Here is a 14,974-nt window from a genome sequence, read left to right as displayed (position 1 = left end):
CAACTCGCTGTGTTTGGAGGAGGAGGAATGCTGCCTATGACCCCAAGAACACCATCCTCACCATCAAACATGGAGGTGGAAACATTATATAAAATAAATAAATAAAATAAATTATGCTTTGGGGGTGTTTTTCTGCTAAAGGGACAAGACAACTTCACCACATCAATGGGATGATGAACAGGGCCATGTACTGTCAACTCGTGCGTGAGAACCTCCTTCCCTCAGCCAGGGCATTGAAAATGGGTCGGGGATGGGTATTCCAGCATGACCCAAAACACACCTGTTGTGATTATGATTTTTTGAAGAGTAAACACAGTTTATTGATAATAAATAGTTACATAGTTACATAGTTACATAGTAGGTGAGGTTGAAAAAAGACACAAGTCCATCAAGTCCACCTATGTGTGTGATTATATGTCAGTATTACCTTACATATCCCTGTATGTTGCGGTCATTCAGGTGATTATCTAATAGTTTCTTGAAGCTATCAATGCTCCCCGTTGAGACCACCGCCTGTGGAAGGGAATTCCACATCTTTGCCGCTCTTACAGTAAAGAACCCTCTACGTAGTTTAAGGTTAAACCTCTTTTCTTCTAATTGTAATGAGTGGCCACGAGTCTTATTAAACTCTCTTCTGCGAAAAAGTTTTATCCCTATTGTGGGGTCACCAGTACAGTATTTGTAAATTGAAATCATATCCCCTCTCAAGCGTCTCTTCTCCAGAGAGAATAAGTTCAGTGCTCGCAACCTTTCCTCATAACTAAGATCCTCCAGACCCTTTATTAGCTTTGTTGCCCTTCTTTGTACTCGCTCCATTTCCAGTACATCCTTCCTGAGGACTGGTGCCCAGAACTGGACAGCATACTCCAGGTGCGGGCGGACCAGAGCCTTGTAGAGCGGGAGAATTATCGTTTTATCTCTGCAGTTGATCCCCCTTTTAATGCATGCCAATATTCTGTTTGCTTTATTAGCAGCAGCTTGGCATTGCATGCCATTGCTGAGCCTATCATCCACTAGGACCCCCAGGTCCTTTTCCATCCTAGATTCCCCCAGAGGTTCTCCCCCCAGTGTATAGATTGCATTCATATTTTTGCCACCCAAATGCATTATTTTACATTTTTCTACACTGAACCTCATTTGCCATGTAGTCGCCCACCCCATTAATTTGTTCAGGTCTTTTTGCAAGATTTCCACATCCTGCGGAGAAGTTATTGCCCTGCTTAGCTTAGTATCGTCTGCAAATACAGAGATTGAACTGTTTATCCCATCCTCCAGGTCGTTTATGAACAAATTAAATAGGATTGGTCCCAGCACAGAACCCTGGGGAACCCCACTACCCACCCCTGACCATTCTGAGTACTCCCCATTTATCACCACCCTCTGAACACGCCCTTGTAGCCAGTTTTCAATCCATGTACTCACCCTATGGTCCATGCCAACGCACCTTATTTTGTACAGTAAACGTTTATAGGGAACTGTGTCAAATGCTTTTGCAAAATCCAGATACACCACGTCTACGGGCCTTCCTTTATCTAGATGGCAACTCACCCCCTCATAGAAGGTTAATAGATTGGTTTGGCAAGAACGATTCTTCATGAATCCATGCTGATTACTGCTAATGATATCATTCTTATTACTAAAATCTTGTATATAGTCCCTTATCATCCCCTCCAAGAGTTTACATACTATTGATGTTAGGCTAACTGGTCTGTAATTCCCAGGGATGTTTTTTGGGCCCTTTTTAAATATTGGTGCTACATTGGCTTTTCTCCAATCAGCTGGTACCATTCCAGTCAATAGACTGTCTGTAAAAATTAGGAACAACGGTCTGGCAATCACCTGACTGAGTTCCCTAAGTACCCTCGGATGCAAGCCATCTGGTCCCGGTGATTTATTAATGTTAAGTTTCTCAAGTCTAATTTTAATTCCGTCCTCTGTTAACCATGTAGGTGCTTCCTGTGTTGTGTCATGAGGATAAACACTGCAGTTTTGGTTACTGAAGCCCCCCGATTCACTCATGAAGACTGAGGAGAAGAATAAATTCAATACCTTTGCCATCTCCCCATCCTTTGTAACCAGATGTCCTTCCTCATTCTTTATGGGGTCAATATGGTCTGTCCTCCCTTTTTTACTGTTTACATACTTAAAGAATTTCTTGGGATTTTTTTTTGCTCTCCTCCGCTATGTGTCTTTCATGTTCTATCTTAGCCATCCTAATTGCACCCTTACATTTCTTATTGCATTCTTTATAAATTCTGAATGCTGTGGATGATCCCTCAACCTTGTATTTTTTGAAGGCCTTCTCCTTTGCTTTTATATGCATTTTTACATTGGAGTTAAGCCATCCAGGATGTTTGTTCGCTCTTTTAAATTTATTACCCAATGGGATACATTGGCTAATGCCCTTATTTAATATGCTTTTAAAGCAAACCCATCTCTCCTCCGTATTCTTTGTTCCTAATATTTTATCCCAATTTATGCCTTTTAGCAAGGTTTGTAGTTTAGGGAAGTTGGCTCTTTTGAAATTCAGTGTCTTTGTGTTCCCTTCATGTCTCCTATTTGTGTGATTTATACTGAAACTAATTGACCTGTGATCGCTGTTACCTAAATTGACCCGTATTTCCACATCTGTTATCAGGTCTGTATTGTTGGTAATCAGTAGATCTAGTAATGTTTTATTTCTAGTTGGTGCGTCTACCATCTGACCCATAAAATTGTCCTGCAAGACACTAAGGAACTGGCGAGCCTTAAATGAATGCGCGGTTCCCTCCGCCCAGTCTATGTCTGGATAATTAAAATCCCCCATTATGATAACACTTCCCATCCTTGCTGCTAATCCAATTTGTGATAGGAGATCCGTCTCCACTTCCTCCCTCAGGTTAGGGGGCCTATAGCATACTCCCAGTATTATTTTCCCCTTAGCTTCATCCGTTTGGAGCTCTACCCATAAAGATTCCACCTCCTCCCTAGCCCCCTCAGTGATGTCATCTCTCACATTCACTTGTACATTATTCTTGATATATAAGCATACCCCTCCCCCTTTTTTACCCTCTCTGTCCTTGCGGTATAGGGTATACCCTTGAATGTTTGCCAGCCAATCATGAGAGCTGTTGAACCAGGTCTCTGAAATTCCCACAAAATCCAAATCCTCCTTGTACAACAGTATCTCTAGTTCACCCATCTTGTCCGCCAGGCTCTTGGCATTGGTGAACATGCCACATAGTTTAGACCGGTCGCATATTGTCCTCGTATTGGGTGTTTCAAGATTGCAACTTGGACTTGCTACTATACTCACCTTGTGTTTTTGTGCTTTGGTTAACCTACCACTAATGCCCCCAATACTACCCTCTGGAATATCTTCCGCGCTGGCTATCACTGTCTCTGGACCCCCCCCCCCATCGCCTAGTTTAAAAACCCCTCTAACTTTTTGGCCATCTTCATTCCCAGCAGATCTGCACCCTCCTCATTTAGGTGCAGTCCGTCCCTTCTATAGTACCGGTTACCGACTGAGAAGTCGGCCCAGTCCTCCAGGAACCCAAACCCCTCCTTACTACACCAGCTCTTCAGCCACTTGTTTACTTCCCTAATCTCCCTCTGCCTCTCTGGTGTGGCTCGATGTACCGGTAGTATTCCTGAGAACACTACCTTGGAGGTCCTTTTCCTCAATTTAGCTCCTAAGTCCCTAAAATCGTTCTTTAGGACACTCCATCTGCCTCTGACTTTGTCATTGGTGCCAACGTGCACCATGACAGCCGGGTCTTCCCCAGCCCCTCCCAGTAATCTGTCCACAAGATCCGTGATGTGCCGAACCCGAGCGCCCGGTAGACAACATACTGTTCGGCGCTTCAGGTCTTGGTTACAGATTGCCCTCTCTGTCCTTCTAAGAATTGAGTCCCCTACCACCAGAATCTGTCTTTCCTTTCCCTTTGCTGCCCCCCCCACTCTCACTGGAGGAGTTCTTCCCCTGGCAGCTAGGAGAGTCCCTCATCTCCAGCAGTGCTGGTCCCTGACTGGTTACACCAATGTCACTCAATGGAGCGTACTTATTGGGATGCTCCAGTCCTGGATCGGCCTCCCTGGCACTTCCCCCTCTACCCCTCCTGACTGTCACCCATCTACTCTTTGCTAGTGCCTGCACCTCTTTGTCTCCACCCGCCTCTGTGCTGGCCCCTGCCGGCACCTGCCGTGTACGTTCCTGGCTCACCTTTAGTATGGAGGGACTTCTCAGTGCTGACAGTTGCTTCCCCAGATTCAGAACCTGGGCTTCCAGGGAAACAATGTGCTTACATTTTGCACAGCAGTATTCGCCCTCGATCGGATGATCAAGGAACGCATACATGCGGCAAGATGTACAAAGAGTCGCCTCTCCACACCCGCCGGGCATCGTACCTATTAAATTTGGTGAGGATTTGGGGATTTTAACCTGTCCAAATTACCTAACAACTAGCTTCCTGGCACTAATACTCAAGACAATACACAGGTACACGACAAGACAATACACAGGTACACAATACACAAGTACTAACGATCCACACACACTACTCAGACAACACTCAGATACTCACACTACACAGGTACTATGACCCCTGTTATAACCTCCTGTTTTAAACTCTTGTTTTTAACTCCCACTTAATCCAGCTAAATAGCTTCAGCCAAACACTAACCATGAGTGAAAGAAAAGTTTTTGTGTTATAATTCATATTCTCTGAAAAATGGCCAAGAAATCATAAATTCTGCCAGGGTATGTAAACTTATGAGCACAGCTGTAGCTAGGTTACATTTTTAAATGTAAAAGTGCCAAAGAGTGAGAAAATGTTCGAACATTTTCCCACTCTTTGGCACTTTATTAAATTGGGCTTTCTTTATTTATGAATGATTTTATCAACAGTTATATGAATTTTGGAGATATTATTTCTCTCACATAATGGATTCATAGCTTTTATGTTATCAATTTTGATTTAGTGCCACACTATATATGTATTTTTGTTGTTAATTTGGCATCACAAATATTTGTCCAACCCCATTGCTGAATTATTTTTGATTTATACATTTTAAAATGTGATCAATTGTCTAAATGTCTAAATTGGATCCGGTAATTTCATGAATGCAGCCACAGCATCTGGAATAAAACAATAAGACGAAGCACACAAAAAAAAAAGCAGCCAATCTAATTCAGACAAGTTGGTGCCTTTGAGTTATACAACTGAGAAAGTTTAGCAGTTCTGTAAAAGGCTTACCAGTCTTACCTTAGCAGCTCCTTGTACATCGATTTGGTTGTATCTATATACGGATTAATCACATCTTCAAACTGACAGACTGCTCCACCAAGGCAAAGATGTTTGAAAAGCAGGAAAATAAACTGTTCTCTATCTGATGGGCTGAAAATGTCGAACTTGTCAGAGTCTTCTACAAGAAGGACCTAAGGTGAGAAAACCATAGCTTTAAAGTGGTTGTAAACCTCAGACATTCAATTTGAACAAAGGATATCATTCTATAGTGTATACTTGTCTCAATCCAGAGCACCAAGAACACTTTGGCTTTCTTCTTCTGCTATCAGCATCAATCATTTCTGATAATTTTTCCTGACACCAAGAGAAAAAAATGGTGGCAGAGGAGGGACCTCCAGTAGATTGACAGCTTCAGCTCTGTTTCTCTGTTTCTATGTGAAGGGGGGGGGGGGGTGTCCCTTCCCACAAATCAGCTCTCAGAGCTCTTCTCACTGAGCTCTGCAGAGTGTAACTTCAGTTCTCTTCCCCTTTTATAAACCCTCAGAAAAGCTTTAAAATTCAGCACTTTGAACTGATGTAGAGAAGAGAAGACTGCAGATATACAGGTACAACTTGTTTGTTTCATCTCTGCGTATCACTTGAGGTCAATCACTTCACTGGGTATATGAAAAGGTTTACAACCACTTTAACCACTTCACGCGAATCGAGGTACCTGTACGTCAGTAGGAGAAAGTGGATGCAGCTGCAGGCTATACCCTGGTACCGTTTTTCAAAGCGGGTGGTCGGCTATCTGGTGATAGCGGCCGATCCGGCTCGGCAGCCGCTCAAATGCTATCCCAGGCAACGGGAGGGGACGCCCCCCCATCCCGCAGCTCTTCCTGGGCCTCCCTTCCCACTGGAAGTTCTGAGCCACCATCCGGCACATCCGCCGACTAGGCTGAGACTGAACTAGCCAGATTCGGCTTCGATCGGGTCTCCAATGTAAAATCCCAGAAGTGACATCACAACTTCACTTCTGCTTTACTCAGCTGCCAATGGCGCCGATTTAAAAAAAAATGTACAGTATTCAGAAATGATTTTGGCAATCTGAATACTTTTAAGTGCAAAGGAGGTATCTGGGGTCTTTTAGTACCTATCACTGCCTATTACTGTCACAAGGGATGTTTACATTCCTTGCGACAGCAATAAAAGTGATCAGATTTTTTTTTTTTTAAAGGACCCCGATCCCCGCGTGTTCGCGCAGCAAAGAAAACGCATACGTAAGTCACGATCGCAAATGTAAATGATGTTCAAATCACACATTTGAGGTATCGCCGTGATCAGAGTGTGCGCAATTTTCAACCGTAACATGTTAGGTATCTATTTACTCGGAGTAACATCCTCTTTCACAATATACAAAAAAATTGGGCTAACTTTACTGTTTAGTTTTTATTTTTTTTAGTGAAGTGTATTTTTCCAAAAAAATTGCGTTTGAAAGACAGCTGCGCAAATACCGTGTAACATAAAATTTTGCAACGACCACCATTTTATTTTCCAGAGTCTTTGCTAAAAAATATACGTGTAATGTTTGGGGGTTCTAAGTAATTTTCTAGCAAAAAATACTGATTTTAACTTCTAGACAACAAGTGTCAAAAATAGGCTTGGTCCTTAAGCGGTTAAAGGAGTACTCCTTTAATTAGAATCGATTGGACTCGTAGGCCATCTGCAATTTTAGAAGAACATTGTGGGGAATACATTCTTGTCAATGGGTATCCTGTGCCTCTATTGAACAAACCCAGAAGATGTTTGAGGGGCATTGAGGAGGTGTTATGTCACCTACTGACTGTCTGTTTTAACCCCCCAAGAACTTGCACTGGCGCCCCAAAACATCAACTTCAAAGGGTTGTGTTTGCCAGGTGGTTCTCTAGCCGCCAAGTGCAAAAAGAGGAATATTTTTTTTTCATTCCGCCATGGCCGCAGCATGTCTATACCCCAGTGTGGCTAACTCTGCACCTTGGGAGGAGGGTGGGTAGTAAAAACACAGCTCAACTGCCTATTTTAACACCCCGCAACCACAAATGTAAATAAGGCTTTAGGGAGATTCATCCTCTCTATTTTTCATGGTGATCATTATTATCAATTTTGAGTGGGCACCAGAAAAGTAAGAGAGAGGAACTCTTCCAAAGGGGACACTAGTTCTGCTGTTCTAGTGATCAGGAACAGCGATCTCTGTGTTGTCCGAGTGAGCCCATCCCCCACACAGAGAACACCCAGGGAACACAGTTAACCCCTTGATCGTCCCCCCAGTGTTAACCCCTTCCCTGCCAGTGACATTTATACATTGATCAGTGCATTTTTTTTAGCACTGATCACTGTGATAATGTCACTGGTCCCCAAAAAGTGTCACTTGGGGTCAGATTTGTCCGCCGCAATGTTGCAGCCCGCTAAAAATTGCAGATCACCGCCATTACCAGTAAATAAAAATGCCATAAATCTATCCCCTATTTTGTAGACGCTATAACTTTTGTCCAAACCAATCAATATACGCTTATTGCGATTTTTTTACCAAAAATGTGTAAAAGAATACCGTACATTTTGGCCTAAACTGATGAAGAAATTAGTTTTTTTGGATATGTATTATAGCAGAAAGTAAAAGATATTGTTTTTTTTTCCAAAATTGTTGGTCTTTTTTGTTTATAGCGCAAAAGATAAAAACCGCAGAGGTGATCAAATCCCACCAAAAGAAAGCTCTATTTGTGGAAAGAAAAGGACATCAATTTTGTTTGGGTACAGAGTCAAATGACTGCGCAATTGTCAGTTAAAGCGACACAGTGGCCTTGTCATTAAGGGGGTAAATCCTTCCGGGGCTGAAGTGGTTAAGCTGGCCATACATTAATCTTGTGGGTTAAATAAAAAAAAAATGATCAAATTCCCCAATCCACACATTCGAGGAGGGTGGGGGAATCACTCCCGCTGTGCTATTGTGTGTACAGAACACACTGGTCAATGTTGCTGGCTATATCCAGTAGCACTGATCGTTTGGGAAAAAACTGACAGGCTAGTTGCACAGAAGTTGATCAGTAGATCAATTTCTGCACATCCAGCCTGCCCATACATGGGTCGAAATTCATCCAGTCCCTGCTGAACAAGACAGATTTTCATCCATGTATGGCTGCCTTTAAACCAAGTAAACGAATCAGCATTCAACAGACTCAGTCAGACATACCCCCCTGGGGGGGGGGGTTCTGCTACTCAGCTATGCCAGCACAGAGCACTGGAGGGGAAGAGCAGAAAGCAGTGACTAAGATAAAAAGGTATTTTACAAAAAAGGTATTTTATGGCATATCAAGCAAAAATCAATTACAAATCATATAGGGGTACAGATGTTAGAGCTGCACGATTAATCATTAAAAAAATTGCGATCTCAATTCAAACCCCCTCAGGATCTTAATCCGGCATTTCCACGATTCATGTAACAAGTGCAGAGCCGTTCTCTGCTCAGAGCTGAGAGATAAAAAGAAACATTGTATCATTTGGTTCTTTTAGATCAAAGGGATGAACTTCGGACTGCAAATGAGGGCAGGTTAACAACTTAAAGAGGAACTTCAGTCTGCTCACATAATTTGTAATAAAAACATCTTTGCCATTCTGAAGCTTCCCTCCAACCACTTTGCATATTATTTTATATATACTGTGATTCTGTATTTGCCAAATATGCTACAGAAATCTCCCTCCACTGGCTGCAATTATTTTAACTATGGTCAGCTGAAGCTGCTGCCTGTTCACTTCCTGGATTTACACAGACACACAGAGGCACACCTCCAGCTCTGCAGCTCCCATTGGCCCTATTATGACTCACCCCCCCCCCCCCTGGCAAACTCTCAGGAGGGAAAAAGAGAGAGAGAGAGAGAGAGAGAGAGAGAGAGGGAGAAACTGGGCAGCTGAAGCTGCTACCTGTTCACATCCTGGATTTACACAGACACACAGAGGCACACCTCCAGCTTTGCAGCTCTCATTGGCCCTCTTATGACTCATCCCCCCTCCCTTCCTGGCAAACAGAGTGAGAGCTGTGAATGATGTCATAAGCCTAGGCTTTTTTCCAGACAAGAAACAGGAAGTGGGCTGTATAAGGTATTTACTGGCAGAAAAAAAATGTTTTACTATCTAATGTTAAAACAACAAGGGCAGAAGATTTAATAGATGGAAAGATGAAAAAAGTAAACAGTGAAGTTAGCCCATTTTTTTTGTATAATGTGAAAGATGACGTTACGCCGAGAATCGTGATCTTTATTCTAAGCAAAAAAAATTGTGATTCACATTGTATCCAGAATCATGAAGCTCTAACAGATGTTAAACATTTTCCGACAGTTGGACTTTAAATAGGTATCTGATGCTGCACTTACTTTCCGGAGTTCGTCTGAGATAATAAAGTCATCTACATATTCATCCAGACACTTGGAAATATATCCGCCTTCCTTGACAATATTTTCTGCATGCAGACAGTCAAATATTGACATTGACAGCTGAGTACAAGGGACTTCTTTTACGTCAACCTTTTTAACTTCGCTTCCTTGAAAAACAAACATACTTTTAATACAGCAACACATATTAATCTGAAAATAACTGTTACATGTATTTAGGACATAGATTGGTCAATAATAATAGTAAAAAAAAGTTGGTTTCTTTGGGAAGACTATATTTTCTATTTTGTTATAACAAGGATTTAAGCACCAAGAAACAAAAAGCTAAACCAAACATTTATATTAAAGTTACACTTCAGTCAAACTGACTACGACTAAATAACCCTGTATGAAATCCTAAACAAGCATCAAATCCAGTCCGTGAGTGATGCACAAGTCTCATAAAGTTAAAAAAAAAATGCTTCCTTTACCTGACTGAGCCAAATCCTCCTTCATTTGTGTCTCATGTGCTACACGTCCCAGACACTGCAGCTCACAGTGGGAGGGTTTCAGCAGCAGAGGCAGTGCTGTCAATCCAGAGGGCAGTGGGCAGGACTAGGTGTGGCCAGGTGCTGATTGACAAGCTACAGTGTAGTGAGTCAGCAGTGTTAATGCTGATAGCCACGCCCCCTGCAACTTTTTACCCATTGTAGAGCAAAGAGAACAGCCTGCATGGGAGTGGCAACTCTGCACTGTATACAGGAGCAGTGCAGCATCGTTGTCACCCCATCATAGAAAGGGACATTAGATATTGGTCTTCACTGGCAGGCTCAACAGGTAATTGTGGGACTTTGCAGAGGGACTAAGAAGTTGGTCAGAATTTTTATTTAAATTGGATGGATGATTCATCAAGCAGAGTAATAGGAAGCTGCAAGGCACAGGCCTCAGAAAGTAGTCCCTCTCCATCAACATATGAGGAGCTCTGTAAAATCTGCTTGAATTGCATTCAAGAGCACTCAGATAAATGTGATGCTATAAAAAAAAAACAAAAAAAAACTGTATTTAAAAAATAAAAGCTGAGCCTGTAAAAAAATAAATAAAAGACAAGTAGATTCCTTTCCCACTGCCCATACCATGCTGAACTTTAAGGGGAAAACTTGATGAAGATTCTTCCAGGTATGTCAAATGCTTGATCCCCCTGTGGGAATGGGCAAGGTGACAAAGTCACTTCAACCGCTTCAGTTCCAGAAGGTGTACCCCCCTTCATGACCAGGCCATTTTTTGCGATACGGCACTGCGTTAGTTGCGATCGTGCGACGTTGTACCAAAATAACATGTATGTCCTTCTTTTCTCACAAATAGAGCTTTCATTTGGTGGTATTTGATCACCTCTGTGGTTTTTATTTTTTTGCGCTATAAACAAAAAAAGAGGGACAATTTTGTAAAAAAAATATATTTTTTACTTTCTGCTATAAAACGTATCCAATAAAAACATGTAAAAAATCTAATTTCTTTATTAATTTAGGCCAATATGTATTCTGCTACATATTTTTGCTAAAAAAATCCCAATAAGTGTATATTGATTGGTTTGGGCAAAAGTTATAGCGTCTACAAACTATGGGATATTTTTATGGAATTTTATTTTTTTTTTACTAGTAATGGTGGCGATCAGCGACTTCTAGCGGGACTGCGATATTGCGGCAGACAAATCAGACACCTAACTGCCACTTTTTTGGGGAACCAGTGCTAAAATATGCACTGTCACTGTACTAATGACACTGCCAGGGTTTACCGTCAGGGGCGATCAAAGGGCCTAGCTAGTGTTTCAGTGTAGCAAGGGAGGTGCTTTTACTACTGGAAGACATGGATCAGTGTTTCTGCTTTACAGAAACACAGGATCCATGCCTTCCGTACTGACAGAATGGCAATCTGCCTTGTTTACAGACTGGCATTCAGTCAGTGTATCGAATGATCAGCGGGTGCCGGTGATCAGCTCCTGCTGTGTAAAATCACAGGGGGAGCAAGTCGCCAGCGGCGAGCAGCCGCACCCGATACCAGGCAGTGCAGGATCATGTATATATATACGATCCTGCGCAGCGCGGCCGCTGAAAGCTGAAGATTCTTCCAGCTTTGTCGAACGCCTGTTCCCTCCGCTTTCTCCCTCATAACTCCATTCCTCTGTGGGAATGAACAAAGTGACAAAGTCACTTTAAAGAGAAACTCAACTTTTGTTGAGAAAAAAACATTCCCCTCTGGGTGATCTATGTACATTGCAAGGATTATAGCAAACTTTATTGCAGATTTGTACCTTTTGTTATTCTGAAGAAAAAGGTTGTTTTGGGTACAGTGTTGTATGACCGCGCAATTGTCATTTAAAAAGCGACAGCGCTAAAAGCTGAAAATTGGCCTGGGCAGGAAGGGGGGAAAGTGCCCGGTATTGAAGTGGTTAAAGGGGTTGTAAGAGCAGAAGGTTTTTTTATATTGTGCAGCAGCCCCTTAATACTTACCCGAGCCCCATCTCTATCCAGCGATGTCCATGATTCCCTTGGCCGTCATGAGAGAGGGTGGGGCCGAACGGTAGCTCCGTGTCTGGGTGGACACACGGAGCTGCAACTCAGCTCGGGTGCCCCCATAGCAAGCTGCTTGCTGTGGGGGCACGCAACAGGAGGGAGGGGCCAGGAGCAGCGAAGATGGACCAGAGAAGAAGAGGATTCGGGCTGTTCTGTGCAAAACCACAGCACAGAGGAGGTAAGTATGACATGTTCGTTATTTTTTTTAAAAGCTGCCGGAAAGGGAGGTATTGGGTGCTTGCAGAAATAAAAAAAAATTGTGAAGCTTTGACTAAAATTGAATAATGCTATAGGTGAAAGCCATTTATGTACCTTCCGAAGCCTGGCTAAAAAAACCTCCCAGAGATGGCATCATCGCAACCGGCCTTATTGCTAGGATGTTGCCAAGACTCTCAGCCGTTACTGCTCACCATCACTGGAGTGAGTTCTTAAACCCCCAAGCATACGTGGCCCACACTGTCGGAGAATCACTGAGATCAGAGCTACTACAACAGAGAAGAGAGAGCCAATGTAAGGGGGTTTGAATTGGCTAGCAATGTTCTAGCAACAAGGCAGGACGAGATGATGCCATCGCTGGGAGTTTTTCAATCAGGTTTTCGGAAGTAAATGACCTAACCCTATAGCAAGGACATTTTTTAACTTTGGTCAAAGCTGCACAGTTCATTTTTATCTACAAGTGTCCCCTTACCTGAATAGGCAGTTTTGTGGTAAAGGTGAACTAACCCTTTAAGATTATGGACTGGAAATCTGACAGGCATACAGAAAAGAGCCTGAGTCGACAGGTTTTAATTTGCTTCATAAGAGTTTTGCATTCCCATACAATCTCCAGGAATGGAAAATCAGCTTTAAGCAAGTCAAGTCAAAAGCAGGTCAACAAAATATTGCAATTTACCAGTACTTCGATGTGGCGCTTCAATGCGTTTTCTTTTTTCATCCCTGACAGTGACAACACGTACTCATTGTATTGTGTCTATGAAAAAGCAGTGTTGTCACCCTAGGCTGCTCACTCCGATTTGGACTACAGAACCCCCCCCATGATCTTTATAACTGAAGAGGGGGTGTTCTGTCAACAGATGTAATTGGGCAGAGGTCCAGATGCAGAGCTGTCCGCTCACTCCAAGGAGTTACGAACTCACTGGATTTTAGGCAGGATCAACATTTTTTCTGTACAGGCAATGTTTTTAAAGAGACTGACATATCAGCATGGATGTCACACCATTTCTTCAAATAAAATCTTTCTAAAATTGGCCTTATAATATTACCCCCCCCCCCCCCCCCGTGCCCTCTTCCCTGACTTTTTTTCGTCAAGATCAATACTACAACTATCAGCCCCTCCCCTACTAGGTATAATCCTAGACTCTTACCAGCCTTTTCAGCCCCAAATCCAATCACCATGAAAAGTTTGTAGACCTCTAATATTCACCTCTTTTTAACCAATGAAACCACCAAGTTACTCATTCTCTCCCTTGCTATCTCTCACCTTAACTATTGTAACTCCCTTCTCATAGGCCTGCCTTTCCATAGGCTATCCCCTCTTCAGTCTATCATGAATGCTGCTGCCAGACTCATCTACCTTACCTACCATTCATTGTGCATGACTCCTCTATGCCAATCCCTCCTCCACTGGCTTCTGATTGCTCAACTAATTCAATTAAAAATTCTAAGACAAACATACAAAAGCCATTCACAACTCTGTCCCCAGCTACATCCCCAATCTTGTCTCATAAGATCATCCAAACTGCCCTCTCTGCCCCTCCCAAGATCTCCTGCTCTCTAGCTCCCTAGTCTCCTCTCTCCAGGACTTCTCCAGAGCCTCCTCCCATCCTCTGTAACGCCCTACCTCGATCTCTACGTCCTACTATGGCCACCTTGAAAACTCTTCTCTTCAGGGAAGCCTAACAATTGAACTTTTAATTCTTCCATCAACTCATCCCTCACAGGTATTACCATTTGTACCACTTGCCCCATCCTATCAGATTGTAAGCTCCACTGAGCAGGACCCTCCTAACCCTCTTGTATTTTACTGTATTTTAACTGTACTGTCTCCCTTTATATTGTAAAGTGCTGCACAAACTGTTAGCACTATATAAATCCTGTATAATAATAATAATAATAAGAGACAAAACATACGTACATGTATTGGAGGGATATACAGAGTGTGTTTTTTATTTATTTTGCCCAGACATACTCTTTAACCGGGTGGAATCTAGGATGGAAAAGGACCTGGGGGTCCTAGTAGATGCAATGCCAAGCTGCTGCTAACAAAGCAAACAGAATATTTGCATGCATTAAAAAGGGGATCAACTCCAGAGATAAAACGATAATTCTCCCGCTCTACAAGACTCTGGTCCAGCCACACCTAGAGTATGCGGTCCAGTTCTGGGCACCAGTCCTCAGGAGGGATGTACTGGAAATGGAGCGAGTACAAAGAAGGGCAACAAAGCTAATAAAGGGTCTGGAGGATCTTAGTTATGAGGAAAGGTTGCGAGCACTGAACTTATTCTCTCTGGAGAAGAGATGCTTGAGAGGGGATTTGATTTCAATATACAAATATCGTACTGGTGACCCCACAATAGGGATAAACTTTTTCACAGAAGGGAGTTTAACAAGACATGTGGCCACTCATTAAAATTAGAAGAAAAGAGGTTTAACTTTAAACTATGTAGCGGGTTCTTTACTGTAAGAGTGGCAAGGATGTGGAATTCCCTTCCACAGGCGGTGGTCTCAGCGGGGGGCATCAATAGTTTCAAGAATCTATTAGATAAGCACCTGATTGACAATCGCAACATACAGGGAT

The 14,974-nt window shown here is 42.7% G+C and overlaps 1 protein-coding gene across 1 annotated transcript in view; it reads right to left on the bottom strand.

Annotated features, from left to right (window-relative positions):
* CFAP300 (cilia and flagella associated protein 300) overlaps positions 1–14,974 on the bottom strand; it is a 105,872-nt gene that overhangs the window by 43,281 nt on the left and 47,617 nt on the right. Inside the window, exons 4-5 of the mRNA XM_073617858.1 lie at positions 9,611–9,777; positions 5,247–5,419 (exon numbers count right to left, since the gene is read on the bottom strand). Of these exons, the coding sequence (XP_073473959.1) occupies positions 5,247–5,419; positions 9,611–9,777 (340 nt within the window). The remainder of the gene's footprint in view (positions 1–5,246; positions 5,420–9,610; positions 9,778–14,974) is intronic.

The sequence above is a fragment of the Aquarana catesbeiana genome, linkage group LG02 (assembly GCF_042186555.1).
Source record: "Aquarana catesbeiana isolate 2022-GZ linkage group LG02, ASM4218655v1, whole genome shotgun sequence".
NCBI classification, from domain to species: domain Eukaryota; kingdom Metazoa; phylum Chordata; class Amphibia; order Anura; family Ranidae; genus Aquarana; species Aquarana catesbeiana.
This window is presented reverse-complemented; position numbering and strand designations above follow the sequence as displayed.